General features: G+C 40.0%; 1 protein-coding gene across 3 annotated transcripts in view; it reads right to left on the minus strand.

Moving 5' to 3' along the window:
* Positions 1 to 21535, minus strand: part of RCAN2 (regulator of calcineurin 2) — a 251797-nt gene that overhangs the window by 209059 nt on the left and 21203 nt on the right. For all 3 annotated transcript variants that reach the window (XM_006776411.2, XM_015572243.1, XM_015572244.1), the window contains exon 2: positions 2754 to 2980. In XM_006776411.2, the coding sequence (XP_006776474.1) occupies positions 2754 to 2978 (225 nt within the window). In that variant the 5' untranslated portion in view covers positions 2979 to 2980. The remainder of the gene's footprint in view (positions 1 to 2753; positions 2981 to 21535) is intronic.

Genomic DNA, 21535 nt, shown 5'->3' on the forward strand with positions numbered 1-21535 from the left:
CACACTCTTTCACTTTGATAAGCAGAAACAAACATAACCAGAAGATAATATCCTCTTACCCATATTAAGATCAGCACAATTTAGTACCTTCCAAGTCACCTCAGAAAGGAAAAGGGCTTAGGAGCAGTGTCTCAGACAGGTGGGAAAATAGAGGAAAGATGGCTATAGAAGCAAAACTTTTCATTCCTATTCTGCTAAGGAAGTGAAAATGCATGCTTTATAAGAATGGCAAGAAACAAGCTAAATCTAGCTAATCAATATCAAGAAAAGAGAAGTCTGCCAAAACAAGTTACACGTGTTACCGCTTACCCACGGGGTCCTCTGAAATGAACACTAAGCATCATTTCTGCTGCTTTATCTCCCTGATATACTCCCAGGCACCTTCTCAAAGCCAAATATTTTAGCCAATTACCATGGTCAGCCTGGCCCACAGGCAAAAACAAGTGCTAAAAAGGCTTCTTGCTTTTTATCCTCTCTGCCTAAAAATATCTCCCCACCAGTACAGCACAGCGCCCCAAATGTGCACCCTTTAGGAAACATAACTATCATCAGACTTCATGGTTCAGATTCATGAACTTTGAAAGTTGTCGTAGGAAGTTCCTGAGAGAGTGGTGAATAAGACAATGAGCTTCATTAAAGCAGTGGGGGGAAAATGGAGGTAAAGAGAAGACAGTATGGAACTTGAAGACAAACATGTGGCAGTGAAAATGAGGAACACTTTTCCCCCTAGAATCCCAGGGATCATGCCTCCTGGCTATTGTCAGCTCATGTGGTATCTGATAATCTTGTTTTGTCACCTTTAAACTGTATATATGTAATTAAATCAAAATGTAATCTGTACCCGATTATTTTATATCCTAGGATCTAGCAAATCTCCATTTCCTGTCTGATTTAATAAGTTGAATCATGTAGACATTGGCTAAGTATAAAATTCACCTTCTTGGCTAAAAATGTGATCCAAAGAATTTGAACCTCGTTCCACTGAACTACATATATACATCTGGTTGATTTCAACTCAATATTTTATCAAGGTTATTTTAAAACCAAATATTATCTGTCAAGATGCAAAGTACCAACTTTGTATTCAAAATAAATGAGAATATTTTGTAACCCTTGATTCAATGACAGATTAGAATATCAAAATAGATCTGGGCACATCGCCATGAACTCTGCCCAAGCCTCGGGCTTTCCACATAACCAGTTCTGGTCCCTGATCAGCCTTTCTTGAGCAGCTTGCCATGAACTCTGCCCAAGCCTCGGGCTTTCACATAACCAGTTTTGGTCCCTGATCAGCCTTTCTTGAGCAGCACGCCTGCTACTGGGAAATAGTTAATCAGGAAAGAATCAAAATCCCCATTCAATCTCTAAGGAAAATCCTTCTAATTGCTGATTTTTAAGTGAGTAGCTGATAAAATGAGAAAACATGGAACCTTGTTTCATAGTTAGCATCAGGTAGATTTCAGGGGAAATTACTTGCTCTGAGTAAATTACAATCTGTGTTATAACCTGGGTATAATCCAAGAGTAAAATTCTCAGTTTCTGTGCTATTTTCTGACTTCAAATAATCCAGTGATGACAGCTCTGGAGGTTCTAATCACATCTAAGTGCTTGGATTTCAGTCTATTTTTAGTCCATTTTTTTTTTCAATCGTTCAACTCCAAAATAATAGCATTATAAAAACTATCTTTAAATAGCTTGAAATAATTCCGAATCCTCTGGGCTATCAGAATTGCTTACAAAACTCATAAAATCCAGGGGGGAAAATACCATAGGTAATTATTTTCAGACAACAGAGTTTGGACTTCAGCAATTGGCAAAAACTGTTTTTGAAAGAGCAAAATCATAAATCCTACCCTTAATCTCACACAGAGCCACATACTTCGGTTTTAGAAAAAAGGCCTTTCTTTCCCAAAATGTCGGCCATGTTTTATAACATAGGATAATCATGGATATTTACAATTAAAAATCCATGTCCACAAGGGAAGGTTTGATCATTTGATCTACTTACCCAACACACTTAAAAGGTCAGAAAATTCTGAAATGGAAAATCTCCAACAGAATCTTTACTCTGATTTCCAAGAATACTTACACTAAGTCAAGTTTGTCTCTTCAAGTAGGAAACTTCATTTTCTGGAAAATGCTTGTACACAGACAACCTCATTCTCCAATCATTTCAAATCAAGGAGTTAACCATTTTCATTCACATTCTTATAACACACGCATAATAATTCCATCCTCTGTGGAATCAATGAGCAAGATTCAGAGGGCCAATACCAAATTACCTTTCTTCTAACTGCTGCAGTTCTTGGATGAAAGCTATTTTTAGAATATTCATCCAACTTCAGGAGAGATAGGGATGAAACAGAGCTTGTGCTGTTTAGAGAAAGGTGAATTATGTTGTTGGCATAATAGGGGAAGATAATTTGATAATTTCTTTTTTTTTTATGACATCTGTTTCCTAGCCCAAGGGATATCGCCTGCAATCACTGTTCCTAACACCACTTGTTTTGTTAGAGAGACCTGTGAGTCGCAGAGGACAAGATTTGATTCAACACAGTCTCATCTACCACCTTGTCATCAGTGCCTCCAAAGTTAGCCAGTCATAGAACAGGCCTTTCTCCTCCTGCTCTGTGAGCCAAGAATAAAACCAGCTACAAGTTTCAACCACTTCACAACGTCAGTCACCAGAGAGCCATGGACATATTTTGGGCTAATGCCACAGAGCCCATGTTTCAGGAGCAGGAAAGCCTTACCTTGCTTTCTTCTCCTTCAAACACTGACTGGTGAACGTTGCATGCAAACAAGGAGTTGGGGAGGTCGTTGAAGTCGGTGATCGCTTGGAAGGCTTCCTCCGCAAAGCACTGAGTTACAGCCCAGTCCCTGTCTATGCAGCAGAGCAAGAACAGTCCTCCATCGTCTGCGATGTGCCCTTGCTGCCCCGGGTTCCTCATTCCCATGAAGTAAGAGTCTCCCCTCATACCTGAGGATGCAAAGCCAAACACGTGTCAGAGTAGAATTTGATGACTCCTTAAAACTTGGGGTTCAGGTCACGGCACTGGAGAGTCTGGGGCAGAGCAGGGGAGGAGGGTCAGGAGGAGAATCGGGGGCTATTGGAGACCCAGCAAGTTCATGTTATCCCCTTGACCTCTGGGTCACAATTTCCCATACAGCTCTGCTTCTGGGCAAGAACCAGTCAGTGCTATGGGATGAAAAAAATCCAAAAACAATCCTCCAAAAGGAGTTGGGAGCCAGGGGCTGGAGCCTAGGTGCTAGTGTTTACTAGAGGCGGGACCTGGGAAAGCTACACAGTTATCTGAGCCTCTGCTTCATTATGAGAGTCAAATGGACTCAAACAGAAAAACATGTGCGAAAGAGCTTTGATATGTTCGGTACATGATGAATTCATACACCACCACCACCACCGCCTAGACTTTATTGAGTTCCCGGAACTGTTCTATGATTTACATTCATTAAATAGCCTATGTAACCTTCACAGTAGTCTATGAGATGGGTTCTAATATTTCTCCATTTTACATTTGGGAAAATTTGGAACAACGCAAGGTAAGAAACGTTTACAAAGTCAATGGCAGGACTTGAGTTCAAACCCAGGGAGTTTGGCAACAGAGCTCACTTTTCTATAACTTAGAAATCAAGCAGGTCAAAATTAGTTCACGTCTATAGTTAAGGCAGTGCAATCTACTTCGTTTCCACCTGAATCCTGATTACAGTTACTCTAATAATTAACAGTTTACCCACTATGAGGACTCTCACACACACACATCTTCTGCATGGGATGCTTACTCTAAGTAATTTGTGAACCTTGGATCTTGAAAAATCAAGTACTATTTTGGCTCATCACTCCCAACAGGAAGCTTTCTAGTATTAATCTCATCTGTGTTCCATAACTTTATTTCCTCACTCCTTACATTCAAAATTCTACCCAACTGCAACCAGTTGGAAAGTTTTTTTTCCCACTTTTTGATACTAGTCTATAATGCAGTACATTTTATCCATCTCCCCAATACTTCAAGGAGAGTCTCTACATTTTTCTTTTGGGGCTATCATAATATTATGTGCAAATGTCAATATTTAGAGGCCTGGAAGGCCATACAACTTGCCCATGGGTATGCAGGTAAGACTGACAGGCAGTTATGATGTGGCTCCTGGATCATCTTCTGTAAACTCCTTTTCCCTAACCCCAGCATTGCACAGCCTCAGAGTAAAGAACAGAAAGGTGCTACCATGAGATGTCACTCAGCCCTCCTGACGTTTAAACACAAAGTCTGGATCCCCAAACCAAAATAAGTTTCTGCTTATATTTCTCTTGAACTCTGGTGATGAGGTTATGATTTTTGTTTTTATTTTTCCTGGAAAAAAAAACCCCAAATGGTACCCTGATAAGCAGTATTTGATGACAATATAAATAGCGCATTATATATAAAATCTTGGGCCAGGTTGGGACAGAGCCAAAAATTGGAAGAATTTGAAGTAGTAACTCTAAAACCAGGTCACTGTAATTATGGTTAATAAAAATCTTATTCTATATAAAATATAATAACACATTCCCATATTCTAAAGTTCTTAAAACTCCAATTAATGCAATGTTATGTGTGGGAATCAATAAAATATTTATTCTAAATAAAAATATGGTACACATTTTAAGCTTTGTTTTGTTCTATGGTTAATCCAAAATATATGAATATTTTTAACTAGAAGGAAAAACTTCAATGAAATACTTGTATGTATTTATTTTTCTTCATATTCAATTATACTGTTCCTTCAATATTTTAGTATAATATGCATAATGGCAATCATTTATTATTAGAATATAGTTATTTTAATAGTGAAAATAATAACTAAGAGCATTAAAATAGTATTGTTTTTGATAAATGGATTATAGAAAAATTTTTAGATAATAAAGTCATAATCATCTAGTGGCATGAAACATAGATATTAAGTATCAATTTTGATTTTACTTTTAATCCTGTCCCTCTTATTTACAATTTTTTAAGTTAATCAAAATGGGTCCCAAAATGTTATTAAACAGGTCTGAGAATGTTGCAATTATTCTTTTTCAAAAAGAATTAAAATCTATTGCTGAACAAATTAACTAAATAGATCAAATAATAAGCCTCACTCAGGACTCATTTTAATCTACTTAAATGGTCTTAACTTCTGTTCTAAATTGTAACAATAAGATTATCTTCCTGAGACTTTATTTTAAGCTAATTACTTTCAGTAAAGATTTAAAAGGTGAATGCATTTTGGCAAACAATCTATTCTACTTCTATAGAGAAGTATTTGAGAAGTCAGAGCTTTGAACAAAGAAACTCTAACTTCCAGTTCCATTACTGACTCACCTCATAATTTTGAAAAGTCAACTGATCGTTCTATGACTCAGTTTATTCCTATAAAACAGAGTAGGAAGAGGCGGAGGAGTGAACTAGGAATGAAAGAAGTACTCAAAATCAGCATTAACCACTACATAAAAGGATGTGCAACATGAAATCCTATAAAGAGACACCATTATGATAATCTCAGAGCAAGAATATTATTCTTTGGTATGATCACTCACTTTTAATGAAGCCAAATATGCAGAAAGAAAGGGAAATTCTGAAGATTAAAAGAACTCCCTAATAAAGAAATGCAAAGGTCCTACCATCCAAAATTAGTTTATCTTTCTAAATTAATTTTAAAACTCTTAAATATTGTGAAATATCTTTTGAGGCAACAATTGCCTCACATTACAAGAAGATGTACATGTGTTGTCCTTATTTCTAAATCTGAGGTTGGTTATCCAAGAGAAAAGAGCTCCCTTTGGCTCAAGGGGCAACTCTTCTGGGAATTCTCCCAACCTCCCCCACAGCCCATGAAGGTGGCCTCCTTGCTTTGTCCCTCAGTGACCTGCACAGCCTTCTCTCATGGAAGTGCCCTCACTGTGACAACTGTTTTACTGTACTATGTCTCAAACATAGATGGATATTGATGGATATTTCCTTAGAGCAGAGGCTGGACTGTCTTCATCAGTGTGTACATTACACTTCATGTTCAGCCTGGTTCGTATAGAAAGCCCTCAAAATGATGTCTGACTGAATTAATGAATTATGTAAAAAGGAGTCACTTTCAGGAAAAAACAGACCATCGAATGAGTTATAATGGCTGATTTGAAATATGAACACTAATAATATACTATTTATTTCAATTGTATATGCCTGAACAATGGAAAGCCCCCAATCATTTCAATTCAAGGTTTGGTTTATCTAATTTTATAAATCAAAGATAGCAAGAATTATTCAAAGGATTCCTCTGGCTAAAGTTTTTAAAAAATCTGTGCAGTATAATCAAAATAACATTTATGGTTTTGATTATATGAGTTCACTAAGAAAAAAAAACTGAAAAAATCATAATGATATACAAAAGGAAAACAAAATTACACGCTAATTCTACCATACAGAGAAAACTCTGCTAATTACACCATAACCCTACTACACAGAGAAAACTCTGCTAATTACACCATAACCCTACTATACAGAGAAAACTTTGCTAATATTTTGGTACAGTTTCGGTGCCTTTCTCACCTGTATAATTTTTTAAATAAAATTGAGATTTTGCCATTTAGCATTCAGCTTCTTTCAGAAAACATAGATATAATCAAGAGCAGTTCCCTCTATCATTATATATTCTTTGAAACATTCATTTTAACAGCCAACATAGGAACTCAGCGCCATAGTTATTTCACCATTCTTCTGTTTGACTTTTGGAAAACATACATTTCCAGCATTACATGCATCAGGAAAAGGAAAACCACTCACTATCCACTTTAAAAGCCTCCCCTGGGAGAACCTCAAAATGTCTTTCTATGCAAAGAAGAGACATGTTATGAAACACTGGAGAGAGCCCTGGGGGTGTACTTGGGTTCTAGTCATTGTGTAAACTGGTGCCTCCTGGCTGTGGGTTTCTTGTCAGCAAAATGGAGAAACACTGGGGCCTTGTCTACTGTGTGACCATCATATGAAATGAAGCAAGTGAACGTCTTCTGGAGCCTCCAAGATAATATTTGAATGAGTTATTTATTACCATGTGTAGGCTTGTCAAGAGCAAGTCAGTAGTGGAGGAACCTGCCACTACAGAGAGGCTGCCATCTACTTCTGGCAAGTGTGTAACTAAGTTTCCAACTTCCAGAGAATGTGCATGAGGGTTAGGACCATATCATTAAAATGAGGAACGATTAGAGATACTCCTTGAATATTTGATATGAGCCTAGTTGGAGATTCCATTAGAAGGGAAAGATATTCCTAAAAAAAAAAAAAGTAATTAACATAAAAGAAACAAAACAATCATGCCTCTCCCCAAGACACCACCAACAGGATAGATTATTTAAATGTTACAGTTAGTGGCACTGAGAATATGAATTTGACCCACTTTAATGGAGAAGGAAGCCTGGAGAGAGGAAGATTTTTTTCTTTTTTTAAAAATTTTATTTATTGAGAGAGAGTGAGAGCGAGAGAGATTTGTTGTCCCACTTATTGATGCACTCATTGGTTGATTCTTGTATGTGCCCTGACCAGGGATAGAACCCACAACCTTGGCATACTGAAATGATGCACTAACCCAATTGAGCTACCTGGCCAGGGCAAGCATTTCAACTATTTCATTACTTTTCTATAATGTGAAATATTGGAATGATGCGCTAACCCAATTGAGCTACCTGGCCAGGGCAAGCGTTTCAACTATTTCATTACTTTTCTATAATGTGAAAAATTATTTCATCCAAGATCCTCAGATAACCTAAAAGCACTCATGAATGGGACATTAATGAAACATTAAAATTGAGACAGTTTGTTTCCTACTATTAAGACTAGCCACCTGAAACTTAAAAATGCCTGTTCAGTGTCAAAGAAATAGTGATTGAATAAATGGTTGCTGTGTAAATAGTAGATAAATGTTCTCTCCCCCAATAAATCTGGATGATCTAGATATTACTTGGTTTCTATACATGGAATTAATCTTTCCAAAACTCCCTACTTCCATTCCTAACATTTATATGGTACAATTAAACTCCAGGAAGGGACCTCAAAGAGACATCTGATTCTGTTGGGTATCAATATTGTCCCAATGTTAACAATATGCATGAGTTTCAGAACCCTAAAACATTACATTTTTCTAGGAATAGGGTAGAACTCATGAAAGTGGGGAGTTGTGCATTGGCTCATATGAGTTCTGGTCTAGAAAGTCTTAAGCTGAGTATAAAAAGGGGATTGCTAAGCCCAGGAGAATGGCAAAGAGCCATGACAAGAAAAATAAAATTGTAAACATCCATGGAGATGCTCATCCTAGCTTCACTATCAAGTAAAATCACACCATAAATAGTGAGACGTGTGATCTGTAAAAAAGGCTATTGCCACACTGGAAGGAGTGGGGTGGTGATTATCTCATCTTGAGTTTCCTCATATGTAGAAAGCATCAAGGCCAATTCTGAGTACAACCCACTACAGGAAAACTGGGAATCTTTCTAAGGGGACGATCCAATCTTATTGAGAGGCCAAAGGTCATGTCATCTAAGAAACAGGTGCGTGGGAAGACACAGCAGAAGGAAGTACAGGAAAGAAGTCTTGAGAGAAATCACAGTTGCTTTCAAATTCTGGAAGAGGAAATAAAATTTTTGTGTATGGCGTTTAGGGAGTAGAAGTCTAACCAGAGAGAAAGAATTCAATTTAATAAAAGGAGCGCTGGATCTTTTAAAAATTAAAGTTAAAGTAGAAATGTCTGGCCTCATGTCTAAGGGAGTAACTTGTATAGGTGCTCCATTGAGCAAGTAACAACTTTGTCTGGCAGAATGTCAGAGGGAATCCAAGGACCAGGGAGACGGGTGGTTGGCATTTCCTAAGGTGTCTTTTCACCTGGAGATTTTTATCTTTCCAGCATTGAAAGAAGATACACAAGAAAAGAGACCTCTCTTTATCTCTGGGCTTGAAGATCCTCAAGAAAGGGGAACATATAACCTTTAACAAAAGCTTTCTCCAGTATTGAAACCTTTAAATTGATGCTCATAACAAACCTGCCTATATTTTTCATCTTCCAGGTTATTCAAACTAGAACGTGAGATTTTTAAAAATAGGAAATAATGATCCACAAAGGGAGAAAAATGAGCAAAACATACAAAAAGCAACCTAACTTTGGGTTTATTTTTCCTTAGACAAAAAGAATGCTAATGATTTAATTCATCTGCTTTTAAAATTAAGAACAGGAACCTAAAAGTTTTGCAATAAGGACAACAAAACAGGAACAATATGCCTTGAATCCATATTAAAGCCAGCCGGGAGGATAAATAAGGAAATAGGATAAATGGAAATGATTAATGAATAATTCATTATGAGTTTAAGTTCAATTTTAATTGGAAAACAAGTAAATGGATTATGAGAGATTAGTTAGTGTGGAGGAACTGAAAGACTGTAGTGTCAGCTTGAATATTAATGTAAAACTAGGAATGCAATATAGTATTAATTAGCAGTAGAGAAGATATCGCTATAGCTATTTTTAGGTTGAATATAAAGTTAAATGAATCAAGTTGAAAGTTTTAAGCAAGTTAAACTTCTTCTGTGTTTAAAATTTCTTTCTCTCTAAAATTAAGTGATTCTTTCATGATACCTGGGATAAAGCAAGCCTATTAAAAGAAAAAGTGTATATAAATAGCAATACTCTTTTTACCATTAAATCATTTAATCAGCTTTCATTTTTGGTCTGGCTTTTGGGTGAGGTCCTTTTGACACTTTTTGGTATTTTAATATGTAGACCCTCTTAGGAATAAGCCAGACCTTATACTCACTTTTGTCCTGCAGGGAAATTGAAGTATAATATTAGTAACCAAAAACCATCCCAACCATCCTGAGATACAAAGGAGAGTCATGATATTCTTAGGTTATGCTCCATAGAAATCTGTTAGAACTCTTGCTGAAATATAATGGAACCTATTTAATTCAACTGCAGAATTTTCACATCATGCTATTCTTGATATCATATGGGATTGGTATTGAAAGAAACAGGACCAAGCAGTTTTCAACTCATAGATTTCAAAGGAAATTATCCACATTTCTCATTCACGGCTCCCTTCGGGACACCTCTGGAGCCACTGCTCCACCTTAAGCTTCCCTAGGACAATATTTCAATTATCGTATTTTTCCATGTATAAGGCACTATTACTTTCTAAAATCCTTAGACTGAAAATTGAGGGGCATCTTATACACGGAAGTCAGCCGAGGAGAGAGCCCAGTGGGTGCATAGCTGCCCATACTTGTCAAACAGGCCAAACTTGGAGCAGAGGCTTAAGACTTGGATTATGGAGCAGTGCCAGAGTGGCTTATGGGTGTCAACCAAGTTTATTCAATGTCAAGCAAGAATGTTTGAAAGTGAAATGAACATTGTTGATTTTACAGGAAAGGCAAAATGGTGCTTCAGTTTCATGAGGTGAGAAGGGTTGGCCACGAGAACACGAACAGAGTTAGTTCAGAAATGCCACCTGTTTATGAGGATGATCTCACATATATAGACAATAACTCAGAAGAAAGCAGTAATACAATAGAAGTTGAAGAAATTGATATGCCTGGAACTAATAGTGATGAAGAAGAGAGCAGTGATGCAACAGAGGCTGAATAAAGTGATATGCTGCAAATCATAGTACTGGTATGTAAACATTACGTGCGGTAATTACTAAATAAAAATGTGTTCTGTTTTACGTTTGTTTAAAATATTGATTTCTTAATTTTTGGTTGGAAAAGAGGAGCAGGGTGAGCGCTTTATACACAGAAAAGTAGGCTAATACAATTCCCCAAGAAAGCAGCTTTTTATAAAGTCTTATAAAGTTGGGGGTGGGGGGGAGCAAGTTGTTTCCATCATCTCCTTTTGCACTGAGTTCTACAGCTGTGATGGGACTACAAATTCGCCCAAGGTGTAATGTCTTTACCCCTGTAGGGGTTTAATGCCCATGTTCTCCCAGAAAGAATTACAACTCCTGTATATTCTTCCAATGGACAAAATAAAAAGGAAAGGAAGACCCTCAAAATTATCCAGGATCAGACAAGACAAACTAGACATTTGTATTCCATTCCCACAAGAAAATGTGATTCAAAGAAGTTTGCTTCACGAGAAGTGAGATAGAGGAAATATCATATATATATGCCTAATATACAAAATGTCCCCTCGGGAGTTGGACTGGGAGACCAGGAGTTCGATTGCTCACTATGATGTGCGCTGACCACCAGGGGGGTGATGTGGAAAGAAGGAAGGACCTAGCCAGCAGCTGGAAGGCCCCAATTGGCCCTGATCGCTGGCCAGGCTTAGGGACCCTACCTGTGCACATTTTTGCGCACCGGGCCTCTAGTCTTTTATGAAGGATATGAACATGAGGAAGTTGTTCTTAACGACAGAAAAATATTTCTACAAAGATTAACTTACAATGAAACATAAGTTCATTATATGAAATGAGCAAAAATTTTGGTCATTGTATTAGTCAAGGTCCAGTAGGAAACCAAGGGCATGCTCAAACACAACTATTTAAAAGGGTTTAAAAAGAGACTGTTTACAAAGGTGTGGTGAGGCTATGGAAACTCACAAAAAATAGTGCAAAATCCTGGGTTGGTGCTACCCCAGGCCTGAAGAGGTGAGAGGAGGGGAGGTGTTTTCAGAGCAGGGAAACATGGAGGGTTGAGCAGGGAAGCAGGTTGCTGCCCAAAACTATGCCTTTTGGAGGTAATGATTATTTTAAGATGGTTATTTTCAAGAAACAGGACTCAGGAAAAACCTTTGACCTTCTCCTTAACTGCCTAAAAGAATTTAAATAGAGGACCTGCTCCAGGAAGAGAGAGCTACCATCACAGGTTACGGGAGTTTTATATGAACTAGTGTGTGATAGACAAGGAGGAACCTAGCAAGGTCCCTTGGATCAAATCCTGTGTCCCATCGCTAAAGATGTCTCAGCAAACATGTGCTTAACTACATTTGCTTTTCCATCTCCATGTGAATTGCCTTCCTACCCTTTGAAGTCCAAACCACAACTTCTTTTTTTTTAAATATACATTTTTATTGATTTCAGAGAGGAAGAGAGAAGGAAAGAGACACAGAAACATCAATGATGAGAGAGAATCTTTGATTGGCTGCCTCCTGCACTCCCCACAGTGGGGATCGAGCCTACAACCCAGGCATATGCCCTGAGCAGGAATCGAACTGTGACCTCCTGGTTCATAGGTTCATAATCAACTGCTGAGCCATGCCAGCTGGACAAAACTACAACTTCTTAGATCACTATGTCATGTAAGCCTCAACTGCCAGATTTATTCTAAGGTCCCATATTCTTATGGATCCCCGTGTGTGCATATGTAATAAATTTGGTTAGTTCCCTCTGTTTATCTGTCTCATGTCCATTTGATTAACAGACCAGCCAGAAGAACTTGGAAGAGTAGAAGGAAAATTACCTTACCTCCCCACAGCTATGATGAGAGGGTTCCCTGACAGACCTTGGGTTGAGGGGTGTAGCCAATCCACAGTGGCACCACCAAGAGGGTGCCAGAGGAATAAATCCCTTTCTCTCTCTCTAATCTGCTGGCACCTTCCATCAGCCAAACCAGAGGGCAAGGGAACTGCAATGTGGAATCTATGGGTCAGCTGCTGGGGCACAGCACAGAACAGAAAAGGCTGGAGGGAGTTTTGCTGGGATCAACTAGAAACTTCACTTCTTACTGGCTAACGGTCTAGAAATTTCATATGTCAATTTCAATGGAACTTGATTTTAAAATTTAAACCATTTGTAAGGTCACAGCTCAACCAGAGCCTATGTAATGTGGCCACAGATTCACCATTTCTGACTATTTTCCTCCCCCCCTCCCCTCCCTGCTAAGAACAAAAAGAGTGGAAGGGGAAGAAGAGGCTCCGTGTGGTACCCTCTGCCTGCACCATCTGGAGCGTGTATTCTTGAGCCCAATCTGGAGGCAGAAGACCATTCTTTCATTTGCTGCTGTAAGAAGCTTAAAGAAAGTCCCATGCCTCTGGATGAGACAAGTAATTATATGCAAAACAACTTTTCACAGGAGAATGACACTTCACAAGTGAACAGCAAAGCAGGCGAAGGTTGCTATGGTAGCCAAAGTAAGATTTATCCTGTCATCTTTCACCTCCGGCTTTCAGATGGTACACAGAGCACATCAGGAGAAATAGAGTGAAAAGGGAAAAGAGCAGGGAGTGAGACATGCAGCACCTTTGAGGAAAATCCAGCCAAGAAAATTCAATTTCCTTCTAGTAAGAAAAAAGCCCGACTAGAAGGCTGTCTGGAGGGTCAGGGGTGGGGTGGACAGATGGTCAGAATCGTCAGAAGGCCGAGGAGGCAGGTTTCACTTCCCCTGATAAAATTAGCAGATCATGCTGGCTTCATTGTAACGGTTTTTAATGCAAGAGAAAAAAGGAAGAAGAGAGAGAGATAAACCTCAGTGCCCAGCACACAGTATGCTACTTCCCCCCTCAACTACAGCTAGAAGTTCATGCCACTTCCACATTAAAAATCTTCTATAACTCACTATGATCAATCAAGTTCAATAAAAACAGTTCTTTAGCCCAGAAAACCAAGACATCCCCAAGAAGATTATAGAATTCCTATCCAAGTGTGTCTCCTCTTTCATTAGTCCTGAGAAAAAAGCTCGTCCCAGAATCAAGTTCCAGCTCTGTCAAAAGTGATAACAACAACAGCAACAGCAGAAAACAATTAGAGTCTTTCTTTGTTCTGAGGACTTGATCTGCATCAAACTTATAGATGGTTGTGTGGCCTGGACCAACTGTTCAAGCCTTCCTCCCTTCCCAGCTTTTCCCCTGCTAACCCCCATCCCCACCTATCAACACTCCACTCATCCTGAAAGCCGCTGCCTTCAGACCCCACTCAGCTTCAGCTGCACAAGGTGAGATCACCGCTCTCGTGGACTCCATCGTCTCAGAACACTTCGTTTTGCCTCTCCCTGTACCTTCCTTATTCTTACCTTCCATGCAATGTTGAGAGCAGGAGCTGTGTCTTCCCCACCTGGATAACCCTAGCAGCACCTAAATAGGACCTTCATACCCTTGGAAGGTAGCCTCTGACATTTCTTGAGAGGAATGAAATTCAGAGAGTTCTGAATTTAATTCTCAGCTTCCCAGCACACTAGTGCTCTGATCTTGGGCAAGTTACTTAACTTCTCTGTGGTCAGTTTCCTCGCCCATAAGGTAGGCATAAAAAAGAGCGTAATCCTTAGACTGCTGCTTTGAGGAATAGCTAATACAAATAAGTCACTTTGAACAATGACTGGGACACGCTGTGAGTGCTCCATAAATGATTAACTCTGATTAGCATTGACCACCTTAGTTCTCCACAGAGCAACTCCATAACTATGTCTCACATGACACAGGGAGCTCTTCTTCTCTTTCCTAGCATCATCAGTCTTTTTACAGGTAGAGAGGCATAGAGTATAGAGGAAAGTAAAGTGGGCTTTGGTCTGAATCCTGGCACTGCCACCTTCTAGCTGTGTGCCTTTGGACATGTTACTGAACATCTCTGGGCAGTGTATGCAATATGGGAACCATATGGTTCCAACTTTATAGAGTTGGCATAAGGATTAAATTAGTTACACATCCTCCCCCTAGTCCAAAAATCCACCAATTTTTGCTGGGAACACTATTTTTCAGCTCTTTAGAAGAGGTGGTGTTCCCACAGTGAGAACTGCAAAAACTTTGAATTCAGACAGTCCCAGACTGAAATCCCAGCTCCCCACCCATTGCTGGCTGACCATGAGGAAAAGACCAACTAGTGGTGGCAGCTGGGCCCTGAACCCCAGGTCTGAATCCTCCTTACACAACCATTTTACTTGGTAATTTTAAGCAAGTTGGTTTTGCTCACTCAACCTCCATTTTCAGACCTTTAAATCAGGACTATTGAGAGGTCCAACTGGGATCATCCTGGTCAAAAACTTGGTCCAGAAGTCAGCAGCCATGATCACTCAGAGAACTCTAGCACGTGCAATGACCACTGGCTTTCCCTTGTTAATCTTATGATCGGTTGCACCTTAACTACTCACCTGTACTTAGATAATTGTTTACTTTTCAGAAAAATATATTCTGCATTAGCCCCAGGGTTTGACATAAATATCAGGACTTCCCTTGTGTTTTCTCAGTCCATGTGCTTAGCTTTTGGGTACTTTTCCTGGTTGAGACTTAAAGTTGTACTTGCTATTCTCTTTCCTTTCAGCACCATTCTCCACCTGAGATAGAAATGCCATCAGTGGTTAACCAGAAACTCCAGGGTACTTCACAGGAAGGTTCTCACCCCACCACCAGCCAAGCGTCCTCCTGCCTGGGAGGGCTGCCCAGTGCCTCTTTTCTGCTCTCCTCTCTGCACATGTGTTGTTATTCACAACATTTGGCAAAGCGAGCCCATTTATTGACGTTTTCACATCTCCTCCCATATGTTGAGCATTCTTGCTTCTTCCTGTAATGGCTGGCACCAAGCACAGATCTTGATCTGTGGTGTTGGCAAAACAAATGGAATATAACACCAGCAGCCTCTACCCAGAGCTATGGCTATTCTCTCATTCTCTTATTTATTCTCTCTCTCTCTCTCCTAATAGACACCCCATAGCTTTGCTCACCTTTGATTATTTCTTTCTCAACTGCGTGACTTCCTGAATCAGAGATTTCCATTGTCTCCTGCTAAGTTAAATCTAGAACAGGGGTGGGCAAACTTTTTGACTCGAGGGCCACAATGGGTTCTTAAACTGGACCGGAGGGCCAGAACAAAAGCATGGATGGAGTGTTTGTGTGAACTAATATAAATTCAAAGTAAACACCATTACATAAAAGGGTACGGGTTTTTTTTTGTTTTTTTTTTTTTTTTAGTTTTATTCATTTCAAACAGACGGATTTGGCCCGTGGGCCGTAGTTTGCCCACGGCTGATCTAGAAGGTAGCACATTTTCACCCTTCCTTTCCTTATCATACAACGCTAGGGTAACTCACCAATTTACTGTTTTTTAAATGAATAAATAGTAACTACATAATTTTTCTGGCTTTATTAAGATATAATTGACATATAACATCATGTAAGTTTAAGCTGTATAATGTGATAATATGATACATTTATATATTACAAAATGATGACCACAACAGAATTAGTTAACACCTCCTTCACCTCACATAATTACCATATCTTTTTGGAGTAAGAACATTTAAGATCTACTATCTTAGCAACTTTTGAGTATATAATTCAGTCTTGTTAACTATAGTTACCACACTATACATTAGATCCCCAGAATTTATCATCTTTTAACTGGAATTTTGTACCCTTTAACTAGCATCTTCCCATTTCTTCCAGCCACTGGCAACCATTATTCTCCTCTCTCTATGAATTAAGCTGTTCTAGACGCCACATATCAGTGAAGCCATACAGTACTTGTCTTTCTCCATCTGACCTATTTCACTTAGCATAATGCCCTCGGGGTCTATCCATGTTGTCACAAATGGCAGGTTTTCCTTCTTGTGGTTGAATAGCATTCCAGTGTGTGTGTGTGTGTGTGTGTGTGTGTGTGTGTGTGTATCTTCTTTATGGATTCATGTGTAAATGGACGTGGGTATATTGGATGGAAATTAAATCAGTATCTTAAGGCAATATCTGCACTCCCATGTTCAATGCATCATTGATCACAATAGCCAGGATAGGGAAACATTCTGCATCACTAGTCCACTCTTCACCTGAAAGTCAGTCACTGCCCTGAATGCTTTAGGTCATTTTAAAATCCCTGCGTTCCTTTTATATTCCTTGATTAAAGTTGTTCCTTCTCTTTGCCTCTTTCTTTCCTTTACCCTCTCCCGCTCCCTCTCTCTTTCAATCTTACAATCCAACATTGGGTAGGTTCCTACAGGAGCAAATGCTGGTTGGACTTCAGCATTGCAAACCAGATCCTCTTCTCTTTACATGGAGCTGCCTGCCCTCAGCCTGTTCAGCCAAGAGCCCCAATGAGAAGCCACCACAGGCTGCGCAGTTTTCCTCCACATGTCAGAAAGTCACAATTCAGATGACCCATAATTCATCCCCCACTTCTGGTACCATGTGTTGTTTATAAGAAAGAACTGGCCAAGATTCTAGCTTAGAAAAAGAAAAAGAATAAAACCTTTATTAAAGTCCTTCCTGGCCTGTTGCAATTTGGACCAGTATTCTAAGGGGCCAATTCCCCTTATCTTCCATTCCCCCAACAACTGATCAGGGGCCAGCTCATGAGGCTAGAATCCATGTTGGTGGTAAGTTTTCCAGAGAAGACCTACAGAGGGTGTAAGGAGAGAGACTGAGCCAGTGAAGGGAACAAGTTGGAACAGCCAAGTGAGTTGGATCACCTGTGTACCTTTGAGAAATGGTGGCAATCTTCTCTCTACATTGTCAGGCTCTACACTGACTTATGCCAAAGACCATGCTTGAAAGGAAGTGGGAGGAAAATATACCTCATCTTCTACTTGTCCAAAAGAGCAGATGGAAACACTTGAAACTTTGACACCATGACAATCAAGATGGCCACTCCATCGCTATAACCTGCAGACTCCTGACAAAAACAGCTAGAACAGTATGAGGAGCCTGCCCACACCCCCACATGACATTGGCAGCCCTTTACACCAGAGGAGAAAACTAGGGCCCTTCACCTTCCTGCTCTCCTAACCAGTCCCAGCACCATTCCATATGCTTAACTGGAAAAACAGCAACACAATTGAAGCTTCTTGTTCATAAAGATGTGAGAGATCAATGCTAACCACTGGGTCCTGAAGCCCAATTCAGTACCAGGAATGGGACAGCATGAAAGGTAAGAAACATTATTTTAGGGTAGCTTGTCTTTTTGAGAAACTACTGCTATTTGTGTGGTTACCTAATAGCTCTACCTTTCTGATGACAGTGTCTGTCATATAGCAGATGCTCAAAAACATTTGTTACATGAATCTAGATTGTTCTCTATTTTCCCTCTTTCCATCTCCTCCATTTTTTACATTTACTTACTTTCTCATCTTCTCCATTTTTTACATTTCTTAAAATTAGTTTTAATATTGATTAAAATCACCTTCTTCCATTAGAACCTTAATGTACAATTATCTCAAATACTAAATATGAAGCATTACTAAGTGTATGGGTCTTTTAAAAAGATGTGGAACGTGCATAATATGAGGGTAAACAAAAGCAAGTCTAGTTGACTATGTAAACATGGGTTGCCCTTGGTTAGAAGTGGGAGGGTGATCTCTGCCCTCAACATGTTCAGTTTAGTCTTTGATCCCTCCCCTCCCGGTGTTGTCACCCCTCAGCACCTTTAAGCACAGTTATCCTTCCGAATATCCTACCAGTCTATTGAAACTCCTGTAGTGTGACTATAATATCAGCAACTGTTATTTTCTATGTTTTACATAGGGACATCAGGAATGTGTGTCTAAGAGGGAAGAAAGGATGAGCCATGTAGATATATGGGAAAAGGTTTGCCAGGTAAAGAAGCTGGCAGAAAAAAAAAAAAAAAACGCTGTACAGGAAGAGGAGCTCGGCAGGTTGGAGTCCTCTGTGCTATGTGGTGGGGAAGGGAGGGTGGTAAGAAATGTGTTCAGAAGAAAGCAGGAGCCTGGGACATGTAGCACCTAATGGGCTGTGAAGAAGACTTTGCTATCTGCTCTGGGATGAGAAGCCACTGGTGATTTTGAATAAAGGAATTTGACAAGTTAATTTATGCTTTAAAATAATTTCCCTGGTGGTTATTTGAAAAATAGACCAAGACAGCAAGGGTGGGGGCGGGGGGACAATTAGGAAACTATTGACAGTAATCAGGCAGGAGGTGATGGTGACAAGAGACCAGAGAGGTAGCAGTTGAGATCATGAGATTCTGGATATTTTTAATGTACTAGCAGCATCTGTGGATGAATTGGATACGGAGTAGGGAAGGATCAAGGATAATGCCAAGGTTTTGGCCTGAGTACCTAGAAGCACAAAGCTGCCATTTACCAAGATGGGGAAGACTAACAGAGGGGTAGATTTGGAGGAACGAAATCAGTTCGCTTAAGGACACATTGAAGATTCCTATGATTCACCTAGGGCAGTGGTCGGCAAACTCATTAGTCAACAGAGCCAAATATCAACAGTACAACGATTGAAATTTCTTTTGAGAGCCAAATTTTTAAAACTTAAACTATACAGGTAGGTACACTGTTATTAACTTAATTAGGGTACTCCTAAGGTTTAGGAAGAACCTCACTCATAGGGCCAAAGAGCCGCATGTGGCTTGCAAGCCGCAGTTTGCCGACCACGGGCATAGGGGATGAGCAGTTGGTGCTCCAAGCCCAAAGTTCAGGGGAGAGGGGGTGACATAAATGATACTTAAAGCCATGGGACTGAGTGCGGGAGTTGAGGAAGAGAAGAGGTCCAAGGTACGAGCCTGAGAACACACCAGCATTTTACAGAAATAACAATGGTAGCATCCCCTGGGTGTGTTGTAAAGAGTCAATGAGATGGTTCACATAAAACACTTAAAACAATACTGGGAGTGTTCTTGCACAATCAGTGACCACACACACGCATGCACACACACGCGCGCACACACATGCACACACACACACATCTTACCACCTGTTAGCCCCTGTCTCTTCCACAGCCCATCCCAGGTCCCAGGGACCTGCACCTGGTGGAAGTTTTCAGAGTGATCGGCAAGGAAAGGGGGTGGGAAAAAGGAAATCTTGTGTTCCCCGTAAAGACCAGAGGGAAAAGTGTGCTGGCTTGTATTCTAACCTGGAATTCTGAACATTTTCCCACAGCAATATAAACAGTTTATAAATATCTTAAACCAGAAATCCAGTACTTTATCTCAAAAACATTGTGCATAGATAGAATAGCCTTTTGGCCTAGCCTGGGGACCTGGTCATAATTTATGATGTTTCCCTGAGAAAATACAGTCCAAATCGCAAACACTTCAATAGAAACCTACATTTAAGAGGAAACAGGTTGCTTCCTTACATAAAAGCACACATATATAAATTCTAACGATGGATGCATGGGAATTCCTTTTAATAGTAACTTTCAGGCCCTGGCTGGTTTGGCGCTCAGTGGATACAACATCAGCCTGCAGACTAAAGGGTCCCAGGTTCGATTTGCAGGCTCGATTCCCAGTAGTGGGCATGCAGGCGGCAGCCGACCAATGATTCTCTCTTATCATTGATGTTTCTATCTCTCTCCATCTCCCTTCCTCTTAGAAATCAATAAAATATTTTTTAAAAAATAGTAACTTTCTGTAACATATAAGCTATATTTTAGATTCTCAACTATGACTATAAAGTCCATTGATAGTCCCTTTGTAGCGCCTGGGTTAGTTTACCTTGACATATCTGTCTGTGATCCTCCACACTTCATTCCCCTGTGCTCAGCCAGGCAGCAAATAGATTACTGAAAAATTTTAACTCCAGGATAAATTCCCCATCATGCTCTATTTCCCCACCATAGCCTTTATCTTGCTGTATTTTAATTATTTAATTGCCTCTTCCCAATGAACTCTGCAAACGCTGGGGTGTGTCTATGTTCTTCACACTGCACTTCCAGAACTCAGCACAGGATCTGGGATCTGGCACTTAGTAGAGAATCACTAGAATTTCTTGAACGAATGGGAAACTCGAAACTCAACCTTGGTCCTAGCCCACTCCAAACTCATAAGTCTCCTGGAAAAAAAGAAATCCAGGGGGTTCTTCCAAATGAGTGAAGCCAATCAATTTGAGAAAAAGGCTACAGGAACATTGGGCCTCTTCTATATAATGAGATATGGGGATCTGCACCCAGAGCAGAGCTCTTAGGGTGGCTTCTGGAAGCCCAGAGAGAAGAAAAGCCTTCATAGGACTACTCTCAGGGCTGCCTAAGAGGGCCAAGCTTAAGCTCCCAATCTCTAGTTTTCCAGAAGATCATACCATAAATGACAATGAGATTTCCCTAGGCCACAGCCCTGAACTCTTATATATATATATATACAATAAAAGCGTAATATGCAAATCGCCCAAACAGCTGAACAGCTGAACAACCATCTGGAGGACCTTCCAGACGACCTTCTGTTTGAAGCCGGGGCTGCGAGGGCCAAGGCAGCAGCCGGGGTGGCTGCGAGGGCCTACCCTTGCATGAATTTCATGCATCAGGCCTCTAGTGTGTATATATATATTGATTTCAGACAGGAAAGGAGGGGGGAGAAAGAGAGAAACATCAATGATGAGAGAGACTCATTGATCAGCTGCCTCCTGCATGCCCCATGCTGGGGATCGAGCCCACAACCTGGGCATGGGCCCTCGACTGAAATCAAACCTGGGACCCTTCAGTCCACACAGCCCTGAACTCTTAGGAGTCACATTTTAGGACAGTTTAATTAGCTACATGCATATATTCTTATCTGTTTCCATAGGCATGTTGACACATATATTCATGTGTCCTCCCATTAATTTGCAAAATCCTAAAGCATACCCAGGCTTTCCTCTTCTTTTTCTCTAGT

This window comes from Myotis davidii, unplaced genomic scaffold (assembly GCF_000327345.1).
Source record: "Myotis davidii unplaced genomic scaffold, ASM32734v1 scaffold167, whole genome shotgun sequence".
NCBI classification, from domain to species: domain Eukaryota; kingdom Metazoa; phylum Chordata; class Mammalia; order Chiroptera; family Vespertilionidae; genus Myotis; species Myotis davidii.